The sequence below is a fragment of the Mirounga angustirostris genome, unplaced genomic scaffold, assembly GCF_029215605.1.
Source record: "Mirounga angustirostris isolate CCGP_5_RB_7025 unplaced genomic scaffold, mMirAng1.0.hap1 SCAF_7, whole genome shotgun sequence".
In the NCBI taxonomy this organism is placed as follows: domain Eukaryota; kingdom Metazoa; phylum Chordata; class Mammalia; order Carnivora; family Phocidae; genus Mirounga; species Mirounga angustirostris.
Window position 1 is genome coordinate 85,659,556 of NW_026991715.1, and position 15,126 is coordinate 85,674,681.

General features: G+C 35.0%; 1 protein-coding gene across 9 annotated transcripts in view; it reads left to right on the plus strand.

Annotated features, from left to right (window-relative positions):
* The window catches only part of FER (FER tyrosine kinase), a 423,881-nt gene that overhangs the window by 254,654 nt on the left and 154,101 nt on the right, over nucleotides 1-15,126 (plus strand). For all 9 annotated transcript variants that reach the window (XR_010413179.1, XM_064596457.1, XM_064596454.1 and 6 more), the window contains 2 exons: nucleotides 159-274; nucleotides 2,715-2,809. Coding sequence is in view for 8 of the 9 variants with exons in the window: in XM_064596457.1 (XP_064452527.1) it covers nucleotides 159-274; nucleotides 2,715-2,809 (211 nt within the window). In the remaining variant the exon portion in view is untranslated. The remainder of the gene's footprint in view (nucleotides 1-158; nucleotides 275-2,714; nucleotides 2,810-15,126) is intronic.

Consider the following 15,126-nt stretch of genomic DNA (forward strand, 5'->3'; position numbering starts at 1 on the left):
GAAAGAGCAACATTTCCAATCTTTAGTTCCACTTAAGACTCTGAATAAAGCTGACAGAATACTTTGAACTCAAAATTCATTATTATGTGCTTTCCTTATATTTTGCAAAGATTGATGTTGCTTTATATCCTAAACAATAAATGTGTTTGTATTTTCAGGGAAATTTTGGTGAAGTATATAAGGGCATATTAAAGGATAAAACTGCTGTTGCTGTTAAAACCTGTAAAGAAGACCTTCCTCAGGAACTGAAAATAAAATTTTTACAAGAAGCCAAGTGAGTTTACAAAAGTTATATTAAACGTGTATTTATAAGGTAACACTATAACATTAAATGTGATGTTTGGAATTATCTTAAATTATGATTTACTGAAATAGAGGTAAGCACTTTTAGAACCCTCATAAGTAAGCACTTATACAATGTAGAAACAAAAAGTTTGTTTTTGAGCAGATTATACATTAGTTATACAGTCACGCTCAAAAGAACCAGGTGCTAAAAAACAGTGAGTATTCTTCAGTATTGGTATATTGCAGTATTTTTTGCTTTTATCACACATACATTACATAGGCATGTATATATGCAATGTTGTGATTGTCTTTATAATAAAAATATTACTATATATACAAATACATAATTTATGTATATATATTTAGATACATATAATTATATCTAACTTTCCTTAGATGTTTTCAGTTGATAGTCTTTACTGAGCTGTTAACTTTCTTTTCTAAGAACCTCATATTTCTTCTTCAACTCATTGTTGGGCATTTGTTCCAAAATCTGCACATTGTTTCTTTTCTAATATTCTAGGATTATTGGCTAAATTTAACACGGTTCTATTAGTGGTAAAATACAGTATATACAACACAGCACAAAAAAATGGAAAGATGTTTTGGACAGAGTAAGGATGAACTCTCATTCTGAGATGCATGGATACATGGATGGGAAAGAAGGAGAATACATAGAGATTTGTGTTGTAAAGGGAGAAAGGGAAAGGGGTGTGTGTGTGCGCCCATGTGCGTGTGCATGTGTTTAGGTGTGTCTTTATCATGGCATAGTGTATAAAATTGAAGTTCCTATAAAGTGCTGTCAGAGAACCAAGATGATGGCAACAAGAGAACTAGTGCCATAGGATGGAGCATTTTGATGTACATTTCTCCATTCGTTATCTAAAAATTAATGTTGATAGCAATGGATTAACCTAGTTGGATGCATTTATTAAATATCATAGAATAAAGTTGTAAACTTTTTAAAGGTACATTATTGGAAGGTCAACAATATGCTGTGATAAAGGCATGCTATCACAAAAGAAATTCATAGGCTCATTGTGAATACATAGGTATTCTTAAGGTCCAAGGTTATATCTTACATTATTTTGAAAAAATAGTTCATTTTCTTGCTCTCTAATTTGTGATTGTTTTATTACAAAATAAAGTATTAAATTTCTTAAAGTGGAAAAGTCCATTTTCTAAAGTGGAATTATGAAGTTTTAGGTTAAAAAGGAGAGTTGTAGCCATGGGAACTCCCAAATATCATTAAATAGACAATAGAGCTATATATTTAGATACTTAATATTGAGTTCAGCCTGGCTATTTTGTGGACTTTCTTTACTAAGCAGTTTCCAACGTAAGAAAATGACATTTTGGATTAAACTCAAACATTTTAAGACTTCTTTTTTAATTCCTCATAAAAGTTGCAAGCTCCAAGTTAGTGACGATATTTTCCTTATCTCTAGAATTTTTCCCACTCTATCTTTTCCCTTATAAATCATTATATATTTTCAATCTAAAGCCTTTTTCTTAGAGTTATCTCTGCTTCAGTTGGATTTGTACAAAACATTTAAACTGTTTTATCTTTCTCCCAATAGTTATTTTTTTTCATTCTCTTAGGAAAGAAAACTGCATTTTTCAAATATGAGTGAATTTATAACTATGTCAGTAGGATAATCCGGAATAAAATTTGGTAACAGAAATATTCAGGGTAAATAGGCCTACGATGGAATCTAATTTATTTTTAACTTATGCTTGGAGTGCCATGGGTGAGGCTATGCTACTTTTATAGCCCTTGGATGAAATTTTGTCTTTATCCAAGCAAAGTCCCCTCTGCTTCAGCTTAAGTCTATATTGAAACTGCTACTTAATTATTTTTAATCTTTAAGCCAGTTTTCTTAAAAATTTTTGAGTTTTTACTATTTTGAAATTGATCATGTTCATCAAGATAGTATTTTATAAAATCTGATGAGATAATTAGCCTATAGCATTTACCAATATGAATTGAATTCTTATTTATGTATTTTCAATCAAGTGTGTCCTAAAACAACAAAACAAAGAGATGCCAATCTAGCAGCTTACAGTTTTTGGTCCATTAATACTTACCAGTTACCCTTTTGTGGTAGCTAAAACGAGATACTTTAAAGGCAGTTATACGTATTTGGGACTAAGTAAGTTGTTCATATTTAGCATGGTTGTTACTTATTCAGTAATTTTTAAATGAAAATTGAATTGGATTAAGGAGAATTGACTCATTTGTACCTGTAGTTTGCCAATATTTATCCAATTTTGTGTACATCCCATCATTTATCATAATTTGGCTTCATACTAAAGTTTTAAAAAAGAGAATTATGTCAAGTAAAGTATATTCTACTTGGGCACACTATTCATGATTTAATGTTTTAGTATTTAAATGGTAACTATTTTTACACTTTCCTCTCATTCAGAATTCTCAAGCAATACGATCATCCCAATATTGTCAAACTTATAGGCGTTTGCACACAAAGACAGCCTATCTACATCATTATGGAACTGGTTCCAGGTAATGATTTTAGAGGTTTCCTCGATGACATTTTAGTGTCATGTTTTATTATTTTTATATGATCAGTCTCTTTGATTTCTCCTTGTAAAGTTCTCAACAATTCTGTTTAACATTTTCCTGATGACAAAGCTGTACATATGCTCGATATTTTTATAGTCTGTATTACTTTGTTGTTGTCTAGAAAATGTCAGCCAACCTTTTTTTTTTTTTTTTTTTGAGAGGAGATACATTATTACAGTGGGATTACACATGGAATATAGTTACGTATGTTTTTGCTAGAAAAGCTGTTTATAAAAATAGTCTACTTGGTTTGGCTTTATAACAATTGTAGTACTCTTATATTCTGTTCATTATTTTCCAAGTACAATACCGCACATCCTCTTGTTTGGCTGTATATAAAATTCCATAGAGTTTTAAATCCCTTATGAACTATGAATGTCTTTCATAAGCAAACAAAGAAAAAAAGTCATCTGTTGAGGGATTTGTCCTGTATTTTTTTCTGGTCACTTTCAGTGTCCTTAGGTCTTGTGATTAACCACTTTTGCCAACAAGCAAGGATAACCTTGAACTGATAAGAGTATTTTCTTAAGTTACTTTCACTGTATATCCTCTTATGGTAGAAAATATAATTAGAGGTAAAATTTGATTTTTGGTAAAAATTTATAAATACAGTATTTAATATTTGACAAGGATTTGCTTTAACAAGTATTTGGTTATTTTAAAAGAAATTTAAAGGAACATGAAAAATATTTCTAACTTCAATATACAGTAAATAAACCTGCTATTATAGATTGCCCATTAAATATTGCTAACATAATTCTTCTATTAAGGATAGTTCTTCCCATTTTATCACATTGGTTTGCTTGCTATTGCAATATAGTTGTTAATATTACCATATAGCTGCAGGATTTAGGATCATCATCATCACATATAATAGTGAATACATGCCATTTTATTATTGTCCAGATTCATAGAACCTACAAACCAAGAGTGAATCATAATGTAAACTTGGACCTCAGAGGGCCCTGATGGGTCAATATAGGTTCATCAGTTGGAATCGATGTGGTTGTCTTCGAAAAAGTGTAAGGATCTCTGTCTCCCTTACTTCTCCATTCACTTAGCTTCTTCCTCTCTCCTGTCCAACATTCTGGGACACACGTGTGGTCAGTGAAAGGCCAGAGAGGGTAGTGGTGGGGTTCTTGAGCTCTGGTGAGTGTTAGAGTGTGAAAAAAACAAATCCCTCATACATTACTGCTGGAATTTAAAATAATAGCCACTTTGGCTATTTATTGAAAAGTTTCTCAAAAAGTTATAAATTTTCCATGTAAACTGTTTCAATCCTAGGTATTTACCCAAGAGAACTGAAAATATTTGTCAGTACAAATGTATGTGGGTGTTCATAGCAGCATTATTTATAATAGCCGAAAAGTAGAAATAACCTAGATGTCCATTAACTGGAAATGGATATACAATGCAGGATATCCCAACAAAAGATACCATTAGGCAATAAAGAGAAATGAGGTCATACACACTGCAGTATACATGAGCCTCTAAACCCTTATGCTAATTAAAACAAGTCCAGTGCTGAAGACTACATGTTGATATGACTCCCATTTCTATGAAATGCCCAGAGAAGACATCTATAGGTAAAGGGGATTTGTGGTTTTTTAGGGCTGGGGGTTCTGATGGGATTGACTATACCCTTGATCCTTGAAAAACATGGGTTTGATGTGTGGATCCATTTATTATGCAGGTTTTTTACAGTATGGTAAACATATTTTTTCTTATGATCTTAAGTTTTTTCTCTAGCTTTATTGTAAAACTACAGTATATGATACATATAACATGTAAAATATCTTAATCAACTGTATGTTATTAGTGAGGTAGTAAGCCTTCTGCTCAACAGTAGGCTATTAGTAGTTCTTGGGAAATCAGTAGTGGATTTTCCAGTGGGATGGGGTTGATGTTCCTAAGCCCTGTTGTTTAAAGGCCAGCTGTTTATAGGTATGAGAGGTTTTTTTGGCCTGATGAAAATGTCTCAACTGGATTGTAATGACAGTTGAACCTTGTAAAATTGTCAAAACTCAATTGAGTTGTATATTAAGTTGGATAAATTTTATGTATATAATCTGAACTTCAGTATGGCTTTTTAAAAAATAAAAAAGCCCAAGAGCCTGGTAGTGTTGTGTGACCTTGCTCAACCTACTTAACTCTTCTGTGCCTTAGTTTTCTTTCCTGTAAAGTAAAATTAATAGGGTTGTTGTAAGGTGTAATGAACTGTGATTTTATGTAAAAACATATATACACGTTCTATATTCACACATGACCACTTTGTGTTCTCATCATCATAAATTTTATTATTTTCCAGTTGGCTAAGAGAAAAAAAGTGTTAATTAAAATGCCTGCTGTAATCTAGCCAAAACTGTAACCCAGACTCTAAACCTGCCCTTGCTCCTGCCCCTAACTCTACTCCTAACCCTAGATGTTCTAGCCGGGAATGACTGAGAACAAATTGGGAAGTGTAACATTTGTTTTCAGTTCTTCTCTTTCCACCATCATTTGTGACTGTTCTGCTGATATGTTTTATATGAGCCTTCAAGAATCTTTCCTTAATATGTAAAACTCAAGTGGCTAGATTAAGTATATTTTAGCACTAACCTATATTACTTTATTTTAATTGTTAGGAAAGTGTTTCTTAAGTTTGAAATCTCAATTCTCAGACTACTTCAAAACAGTATCTTTCTGTTTTTTCCTCTCTTTATAAAAGGCATGATGAGGAAATAACCAGCTAGTTTTTATTCATATAAAAGTAGCATAATATATAATTTTTTACACTTACATAATATTTTATAGTTGTCAAAGCACTTTAATATTAGTTCATTTGTTTTACCAGGCTATATTGTTATCTTCATTTACAAATAAGCTAAATTAAGTTCAAAGAGCTGAAAGTAACTTGTCAGCATTAGTTAAATAGCAAGTAGGAAAATAGTGCTCTATTTTGTTATGTCATTCAATTTATAAGTGGGTCAAAATATGTAATCCTTATATGAATTGAAAATACAAATGAAAATTCAGGCTAACCATCTATGCAAGGTCCCCTATGGGCAAATACATTAATCCCTGTTCCATAATTTCTCAGCCTTGTGCACAGATAAGTTAAATAGCTTATTGCAGTAAACAGGAAAATTTTTGTTTGAGTTACTTTTTTTCTCTACTGGGAATCAAGCTGTGGAGGGAAGATTTAGAAAACTGGTAGGTTAAAAGCAAGGTTTAATAACTGCTTAGTGTCTAATGTGCATGCCATTTCAAAACTATTATGCAGAGACTTAATATGCTCCTGTTCTTGTCAGATAACTGAGCCCTTTGAAATCATAAATCCGAAATATACTTGAACCAGAGTAATGTTTAAAGAGATTAGAAGCATTTGAGGATTCAGGTTTAGAGTGAATACTCCAAGATGATCCTGTCTTCATTTGAATCGTCTTTTGAATTACAAATACTTTATTTACTTGCTGGCTCATGGGTTGCTGGATAAGTAAAATCAAACAAAAGGCAATTCTAAATGGCACTAGGAAAAACTAAAAATAAAAACAAAAAGCTCTAATATGCTAAAAAATAAAAAAGTACCACTCCATTTTATTTTACAAACATGTTTATTACTTAGAAATTGAAATGAGAGACTCCTGGGTGCCTCAGTCAGTTAAGCACCCAACTCTTGATTTTGGCTCAGGTCATGATCTCAGGGTCATATGATCCAGCCCTGCACAGGGCTCTGTGCTCAGCAGGGAGTCTGCTTGGGATTCTCTCCCTTGCCCACTGCCCCTCCCCACTCACACACACACACCCTCTCTCTTTCTTTCTAAAAATAAATAAATCTTTCTTCAAAATTGAAGGAAATTGAGAGAGAATTTTTTTTAAGTGACAAGCATAACGTAATATTTATGGTCCAGGCAGCTGTCCTTTATTTTCATATATGTGATTCATTTAGGGCTGCCACCAATTCCTGGATGAAGAGAAGACCAAGCACTTCAACCTCTAAGTGTAACAATGTTTCTGCAGATCCTGAGTAGAGGGGATTAATTTTAGTAAGCCTTAAAAAATGTCGGTCTCCACTTCCTTTCACTAGAGACTTGTAATTGCCCACTTCTTTCTGATCTGGATATTCTCTCTGAATTCAGAACTTTCTGGTATCGAATGTTAAATCATCTGCTACATGCCTTAGCTCACACAGATGCTGCCCTTTGGCAGTCCTCAAATTTATCTTAATTTTAAAATGACTTACGGGATTTGAAACTTTCAGAATTATTAAAGAATTTTTTTTACCAGGTTTTAGATAGCATCAAAATATATCTCCCCTCTATAACCTGTTTTTTAAAAAAATGAGCTCATAGGCGTGCTCAGGTCATGATCCCAGGGTTCTGGGATGGAACCCCTGTATTGGGCTCTCTGCTCAGAAGGAATTCTGCTTCTCCTTCTGCACACCCCTGCCCCCCCGCCTCATGCACTCTGTCTGTCTCTCTCTGAAATAAATAAATAAAATCTTTAAAAAAATTGAGCTCATATAGTTTATGTGGTCTAGAGATTTTTGACGTAGAAATCTCAACATGATTTTTTTTTTGGTCTCATATTTTTAACTTCTCAGTTGAAATATTTTCATCATCAGAATTTCTTTTCTTTAAATTCATTTGTGGGGTGCTTGGGTAGCTGGCTCCTTTGGGCAACTGACTCTTGGTTTCAGCTGGGGTTGTGGTCTCAGGGTCTGCACTCAGCACAGGGTCTGCTCCAGATTCTTTCTCCCTCTTTCTGTCCCTCCCCCTGTTCACTTGTGTGTGCTTTCTCTCTCCCCTTCTCTCTCTAAAATAAATGGAGGGGTGCCTGGGTGGCTCAGTTGGTTAAACATCAGCTCTGGTCATGATCTCAGGGTCCTGGGATTGAACATAGAGCATCCAGCATCCTGCTCCCTGCTCAGTGGGGAGCCTGCTTCTCCCTTCCATCTCCCTCTGCCCCCCCACTCATGTTTTCTCGCTCTTAAATAAATAAAATCTTTAAAAATAAAATCATTTCAATACTTTTATTTATTTTTAAAGATTCTATTTATTTTTTTGAGAGAGAGAGACAAAGCAAGAGAGGGAACACAAGCAGGGGAGTAGAGAGAGAGAAGCAGGCTTCCCGCAGAGCAGAGAGGCCAATGAGGGGCTCCATCCCAGAACCCTGGGATCATGACCTGAGCCGAAGGCAGACGCTTAATGACTGAGCCACCCAGGCACCCCCAAAATAAAATCATTTCAGTTGATAATTTCTATAAGTAATTCCATTAATTTTTGCTAGGATGTTAAATTCTTCTAGAAAATAAATTTTTTACCCCTCTGATTCATAATGACATTTTATATATGTGATTTTGTTTTCTTATTTGAGAGAGAGAGAGCGTGCATGTGAGTGGGGGGAGACAGAGTGAGAGAGAATCCTCAAGCAGACTCCCCGCAGAGCATGGAGTCCCCCACAGGGCTCCATCTCAGCACCCTGGAGATCATGACCCCAGCAGAAACTGAGTCCAATGTTTAACCAACTGAGTCACCCAGGTGCCCCTATCTGTATGTGATTTTAAGAGAACCAATTTCAGTTACGTGACACCACAGCTATGGAAGGTTCTTATGGTAGTCAATGGAAATGAGAGTTCCTGCCTCCTTGGCAACAAAGGTTCTGGATACTTGACTGGCATTTGTTTCTTTCACTCATCATAAATGTAGCAAGGGTAAATTGTGCCCAAAAATGGTTAAGGAAAATGGCTCCTGACATCCACTAAAAGAGAGCCCTCAAAATCTGAGCTGATACTCTGTCTTACATACATCTAGCCCACGGCCAGTTGTATAATAGTATCACTTCACAACAGGTAGTTTTGAGCTGAAGAGAAGGTACAACATGTAACTCTCAAATTAATATTTTTTTTACTAAAAATTATAAGATGTCAACTCAGTGGCTGAATTTTTTTGTTAATAAAAATTAACAAAAATTACCATAGAAGAATCTAATTTTATGGACTTATGTTTGGAGATGTTAACAAAATTCTCTTTTAAAATAACTTTGGTATGTGTCTGAGTGTAATAATTAGTCATTGCAAATTTCAGTTTGGAAGAATGAGTAACTTTTAAATGTTAACTGATGTATCTAAACTTCGGCATTTATTTTATAATTCAAGCATATTACATTAATGAAAAAATAAATGCTCTCTGTTACCATTTTATATTATGGATAATAGTTTGATATAATTTAAAACACTGCCAAAACATTTTGAAAAGATAACATCTTTAAATTGATATTTCTTTCCCAGCCAAATGATAGGTTGGTTTGCCCCTATGTTTCATTTGCTGCCTAATATCCCAAAGCAAATGCAGATGGGATAGTTTAAATTGGCCATTTCTTCAGATGCTAAAAGCACTAACATCCTTTGAAATTAGTTACTTTATTTACATGTGACATAAATTAATAACCACACAGATGGTATTGGCATTTTCCTGTTGTTTTTCAAGTATATCACTTGCTTCTAGTAGTGGATATTCTTTTCCTGAGGTGAAGCCGAATGTTAAAAACATGAACCCACAAGGAGGATATGAGAAATAAAACCTAAAATAAAATAACTGTTACTACTAAATTACTTTTTGGCTTGAGTGACTCTAAAGAAGGGTACAGATTTTTCTTTTCATCAGTGAAATGAGCAAAAGGAAGCCATGTTACAACAGTAAGTTTTCATGGTACATTTGAGCCACAGATGCACTGTGTATATCTGAGCAATATTACTCATCTAAGCATCTGATGGCGCCGATACCTCTAAGTACCTCTTGCAAGGAGGCAGATTGCCTGGTGAGCAGGACAAAGCATGTTCTGGACTATATTCTTGTCTTAGATTGGGTTTTTAAAGGGACTGTATGGTAATTGAAGTTCCTTAATGATGGGAAGGGAAGTGTAGGAGAAATGAATACGTATGCCTTCTTCCACATGGATAAACAGTTCTTTAAGGTACTGATTAGTTTTAACTGTTTTTCTTGTTTGTTTGTTTATCATTTTTAAGTTTTTGTTACTATACATGGCAATGTATTAAAATTCTCAGGTAAAGTTCTAAGTAAAAGTTAAATAAGAAAATTTGGGGCGCCTGGGTAACTCAGTTGGTTAAGCGTCTGCCTTTCACTCAGGTCAGGATCCCAGGGTCTTGGGATTGAGCTCTGTATATGGGAATTCTGCTTCCCCTCTTTCTCTGCCCCTCCCCCTGCTCTTGCTCTTTCTCTCTCTCAAATCAATAAAATCTTAAAAAAATAAAAGAAAGGAAATTTGCTTTAATATCAAAAGCCTACTTATATTTTTTAAATTTTTTAATTAATTTTATTATGTTAGTCACCATACATTACATCATTAGTTTTTGATGTAGTCCATGATTCATTGTTTGCGTATAACAGTGAATCCAGTGCTCCATGCAATACATGCCCTCCTTAATACCCATCACCAGGCTAACCCATCCCCCCACCCCCTCCCCTCCAAAACCCTCAGTTTGTTTCTCAGAGTCCATAGTCTCTCATGGTTCATCTCCCCCTCCGATTTCTCCCCCCTTCATTTTTCCCTTCCTACTAGCTTCTTTTTTTTTTTTTTTTTCCAACATATAATGTATTATTTGTTTCAGAGGTACAGGTCTGTGATTCAACAGTCTTACACAATTCACAGCACTCACCATAGCACATACCCTCCCCAGTGTCTGTCACCCAGCCACTCCATCCCTCCCACCCCCCACCACTCCAGGAACCCTCAGTTTGTTTCCTGAGATTAAGAATTCCTCATATCAGTGAGATCATATGATACATGTCTTTCTCTGATTGACTTATTTCGCTCAGCATAATACCCTCTAGTTCCATCCACATCATTGCAAATGGCAAGATTTCGGGGTTTTTGATGGCTGCATAATATCTGTTGTATATATACACCACATCCTCTCTATCCATTCATCTGTTGATGGACATCTTGGCTATTTCCATAGTTTGGCTATTGTGGATATTGCTGCTATAAACACTGGGGTGCACGTACCCCTTTGGATCACTACGTTTGTATCTATGGGGTAAATACCCAGTAGTGCAATTGCTGGGTCGTATGGTAACTCTATTTTTGACTTTTTGAGGAACCTCCATACTGTTTTCCAGAGTAAAAGCCTACTTATATTTAATGCAAATGTTAGTACGAACAGGACTAATAAAACTGGAGAATTCAACTGAAATAAAAATGAAAATTTACATATAATATCTAGTGTTTACAGATAAATAGGTTTTCCCCTATAACTTATCTTATGAATATGAATCTGAACGCTATTAGTATGAGATTTTTTCCTATTATCAGGGTTATAAGGAAAACAGTTATTAAAACAATGAAGAGCACAAACTGTTTTTCCAAGGTTAAAAGACAACTGAAAATTGGTTGAATCAAAGTTCTTAAAAAATACTCATTTTATTTATGATGAAAGTTGAAAAGTGAATGTGGGAGTTTTTTTCTACTTTCACTGAAATACTGTAAATATCAGACTATTTTACGTAGAAAGCAAACAAATGCCTCTTGTCAGCATTAGCCAAAGATACTACACTGCTGTCTTCTTACTGTAGTTTGTCAATTTTATCCCTTTCTAGTTGTAAGTTATTCTTTGTATTCAGAAATGATAGCCAGGGCACCTCGGTGGCTCAGTTGTTAAGTGTCTGCCTTCGGCTCAGGTCATGATCCCAGGGTCCTGGGATCGAGTCCCACATTGGGCTCCCTGCTCGGCGGGAAGCCTGCTTCTCTCTCTCCCACTCCCCCTGCTTGTGTTCCTGCTCTCGCTATCTCTCTCTCTGTCAAATAAATAAATAAAATCTTAAAAAAAAAAAAAAAAAAAAGAAATGATAGCCAGACAAACACTGGACTCTTCTTAAATTTGTGGAAGAAGTGAAAACCTTATGCGTTAATATTTGAGAAGGTGTATCACTCTGTTCATAGCTACTCATTTAAATCTAGACTTTTTAGGTTATTCACTCATGCTCAACAGCCGGTTACTGCATGCCTAGTATGTATGCCAGGCACTGGGTATTCAACAGTGAAGAAAACAGACCAAAAGACTCCACAAAAAGCCCAAATCCTCTTCTCATGAAGCTTACATTCTAGTGAGGGAAGAAATATGTTGGATAAATAAGTAAAATATGTATTATGTTGAATGGCATGAAAATAGGAAGCCTAAAGGGAAGAAGATAGCAATTTTGGAGAGGGGTGGAGGTTGAAGTCATAAAGTGTCCAGGGAAGGTTCGGTAAAAGCGGAGCATTTGAGTCAAAGCTGATGAAAGGGGGAGAGCAAGCTACATAGACATCTGGAGAATGGGCATTCCAGACTTGAGAGCTGCAGAGAGAGCAGTGGGGATGAAGTAAGGGTGAGGGGAGAATAGTAGCAGATGAGGTTAGAGAAGCGATGGGGTTCAAATCCTGCAAAGCCTTGTAGATCGCAGTAACAACTATTTCATATTCAGCAGTCCTCTTGTGCTGATTACCTTGAACTGCACATGCGAGATTCTTGCTGTCTTTATCATCTTTCAAGGGTAAATAATGTAAAGAGAGCTTCATGTTTATGATAAATTCCATGGAAAATACTGAGTATCTTTGAGGCTTTCTGGCCACATGGTCTTTGTTTGGTTGTGTCAAGTGAATGGGAATGTATATAGTTTGGCCTTCTCTTCCTTACCCTTCATAAATTTGAGTAAACTTTGAGGATGAAATCAATCTTCTTGGCTAAATGCTCATTTTATGACCAGCCAAATTAATTACTTCTGAAAATCCATTATGCATTTTTCTTTCCTCATTTCTTCACTAGTTTTCTGGTCATATTTAATATCTCTCTTCTCATTTAGCTATCCTTTTTTCTCTTACTCGGTTTTCAGATGCTGTGTAACATAAAACATCTTCACAAATTCATCTTGAGAGATGGCACTTTATATTAAGCATTGTATAGCCTCTTGTCATTGAAAATGTGAACATAATATTTGAAACTGTCATAGCAAGGTTTTATGTATGTGGAACTTTCCTGTTCTTCATTTGCCTTCATTTGTCCTTCTCTGTAAAACTGAAGTACATTGTCACTGGTACCTATTTATGGGCATGAATTTCAGTACGAAGAAGAATATGATTCAGTACCTGACACAGCTGGGCCTGAGATGGAGCATCTGATAAATACACCTAGAAAATGTAACCTTTGCTAGAAAGAAGAAGTTTGCCTAAATTCTTCTGTGTCAAACTTGAGAAAACAGGATTACATTTGACAGTATCTGCATTCAAGATGACAGGTTTTCTATAGCAAACAAAGATTAAAGAAGTGACTTCATGTAGCATCTTTAATAATTTTGTATCTCAAGAGATTACATATATTAAATATTTTCAGGTTAGCACCTGGTTTTTAGGATTTTGGTTTATTTCGCTTTGATTTTTCTTTTTCCTTCTCTTACACATCAGTCTGTCCATGGTAGTATTGGGAACATTTTCAAGTCTTGATAAAGACTTCCAAAAAACGTTACCTTCTAAGATGATACGTACTACCAGCAAGTGGTTGGATCTCTAAATTTTTTATCTTGGCTATTAAAATTAAGAAACCCTTCTTAGAGCTAACATCTCTCAGGTGTTGAATAGAATGAAAGGCTTTGATACCTGGCTTGTAGTTTTTTACATCTTTCAGTGTGCTTTTTAAACATAAAGAATAGGTGATCATATATGCAATTTATAAATATTAGGTCATAGAGATTATTTACTTTTAAGAGTTTATATTCAGTTCTTTTTAAATTGGAATTTCTAAGTTAGTGAGGCAGTAATTTGAAGTAGATGAATTCTTTCAAAACTATTCTAAACTAGTCATTTTTGACCAAAAAAAAAAATAGACCCCCCCAAATTACTATTTTTATTGGAAACATGTATCATCCTGTATTAAGTGACTTTGAAACTTAAAAATATATGTGTTATTCTTCAAGGTTTGTCATTCTTCATAAACCATTTATTGTGAGGTTTGGATTAACTACTTTATTTGATAAGCACTTACTGAGCACCAGCTATGTTCCAATGACATAAACATTGGTGAAAAATATATTGGTGGTCTCTTTCTTCCCTGAATTCAGTGGTGGGAGAGAGATATCTTTAAAAATAATTGGAAATAAACTTACTATTGCAAACTTTGCTATAGAAAAAGATTTGCTCAGAGTTGGTAATAGGTGGCCCCTAAATTATTTGAGACTTGAGGAAAAGTGCCATCTGTGTTCACACCTCTGCAGCTGGCTGGGGAAAGGCAAAGAACAGCAAGTGCCAAAGATGTCAGTAGGAATGGATTTTGTGTTTGAGAAACAGGAGGAAGGGTAGAGTGACTGAGGCATGGCAAGCTTGGGAGATAAGGTTAAAAAGGCAGGAGGATAGAATGATGAAGGGCCTCATTGGTCAGGGTAAGCAACTTTCAGTTTAATTCCTAATACAGTTGTGTTGTAGGTGGTGGAATAACTTCAAGTGTTACTTTCAGAGAGTACATAGGAAACACAAGGAAAAGCCCTTTTTCCATCCCTGCATATGTTTATTTCCTGCTTGATAATTGTTTTTCTAGTTATCTGCTACCACAAAGAGTGCTTTAGGAAAAATTTTTATATATCATGTTTACTCATGTGGAGGTAAGTTGTAGGTAAATTCTACTTTGACTATCTAAATAGGTATGTTATAAAATTCATGACAAACTTCGTATCTCTGGATCAGCAGTTCAGGCAGCATCCAATCTGAACTCGAGAGATTTCTCTAGAAAAGCTATTGGCTCCTTGTGAAGCCTGTGCTTCCAGAAGCCTTCAACAGTATTTTGTATAAAAGCAGGTCCATATAAGAGATGAGTTTATAAATGGCCAACTTAACCGCATACCCTCTGCTTAGTAATAGAGATTTAAGTCTTTATGAATAAGACTATCAGAAAATATTCTTATCTCTATATAATGTCCCCTTTTACCGAATTAATGTCATTGTAGTGTACTTGATTATGGAGTCGGGATTTCTTTAGAGAACTATTTAAGAAAGCTCATTGGGAAAAATACCCCCAAACTGTTTGAGACTTCCCAGTGATCAGTTATCACAACTGATATGTAACAGCTGTTCTGTTATTCACTCTAGCATTACAGTAAAAGAAATGCTCAGTGGAATTCAAAGTGCACTCCCACTCTCAGTTGGAAGCTGGTGTAAATATGACCACTAGGGCTTTGGAGCCATATGTGAATTTATGTTCCTACTCTCTTACTTTTAGCTGTGTGACTTTAGGA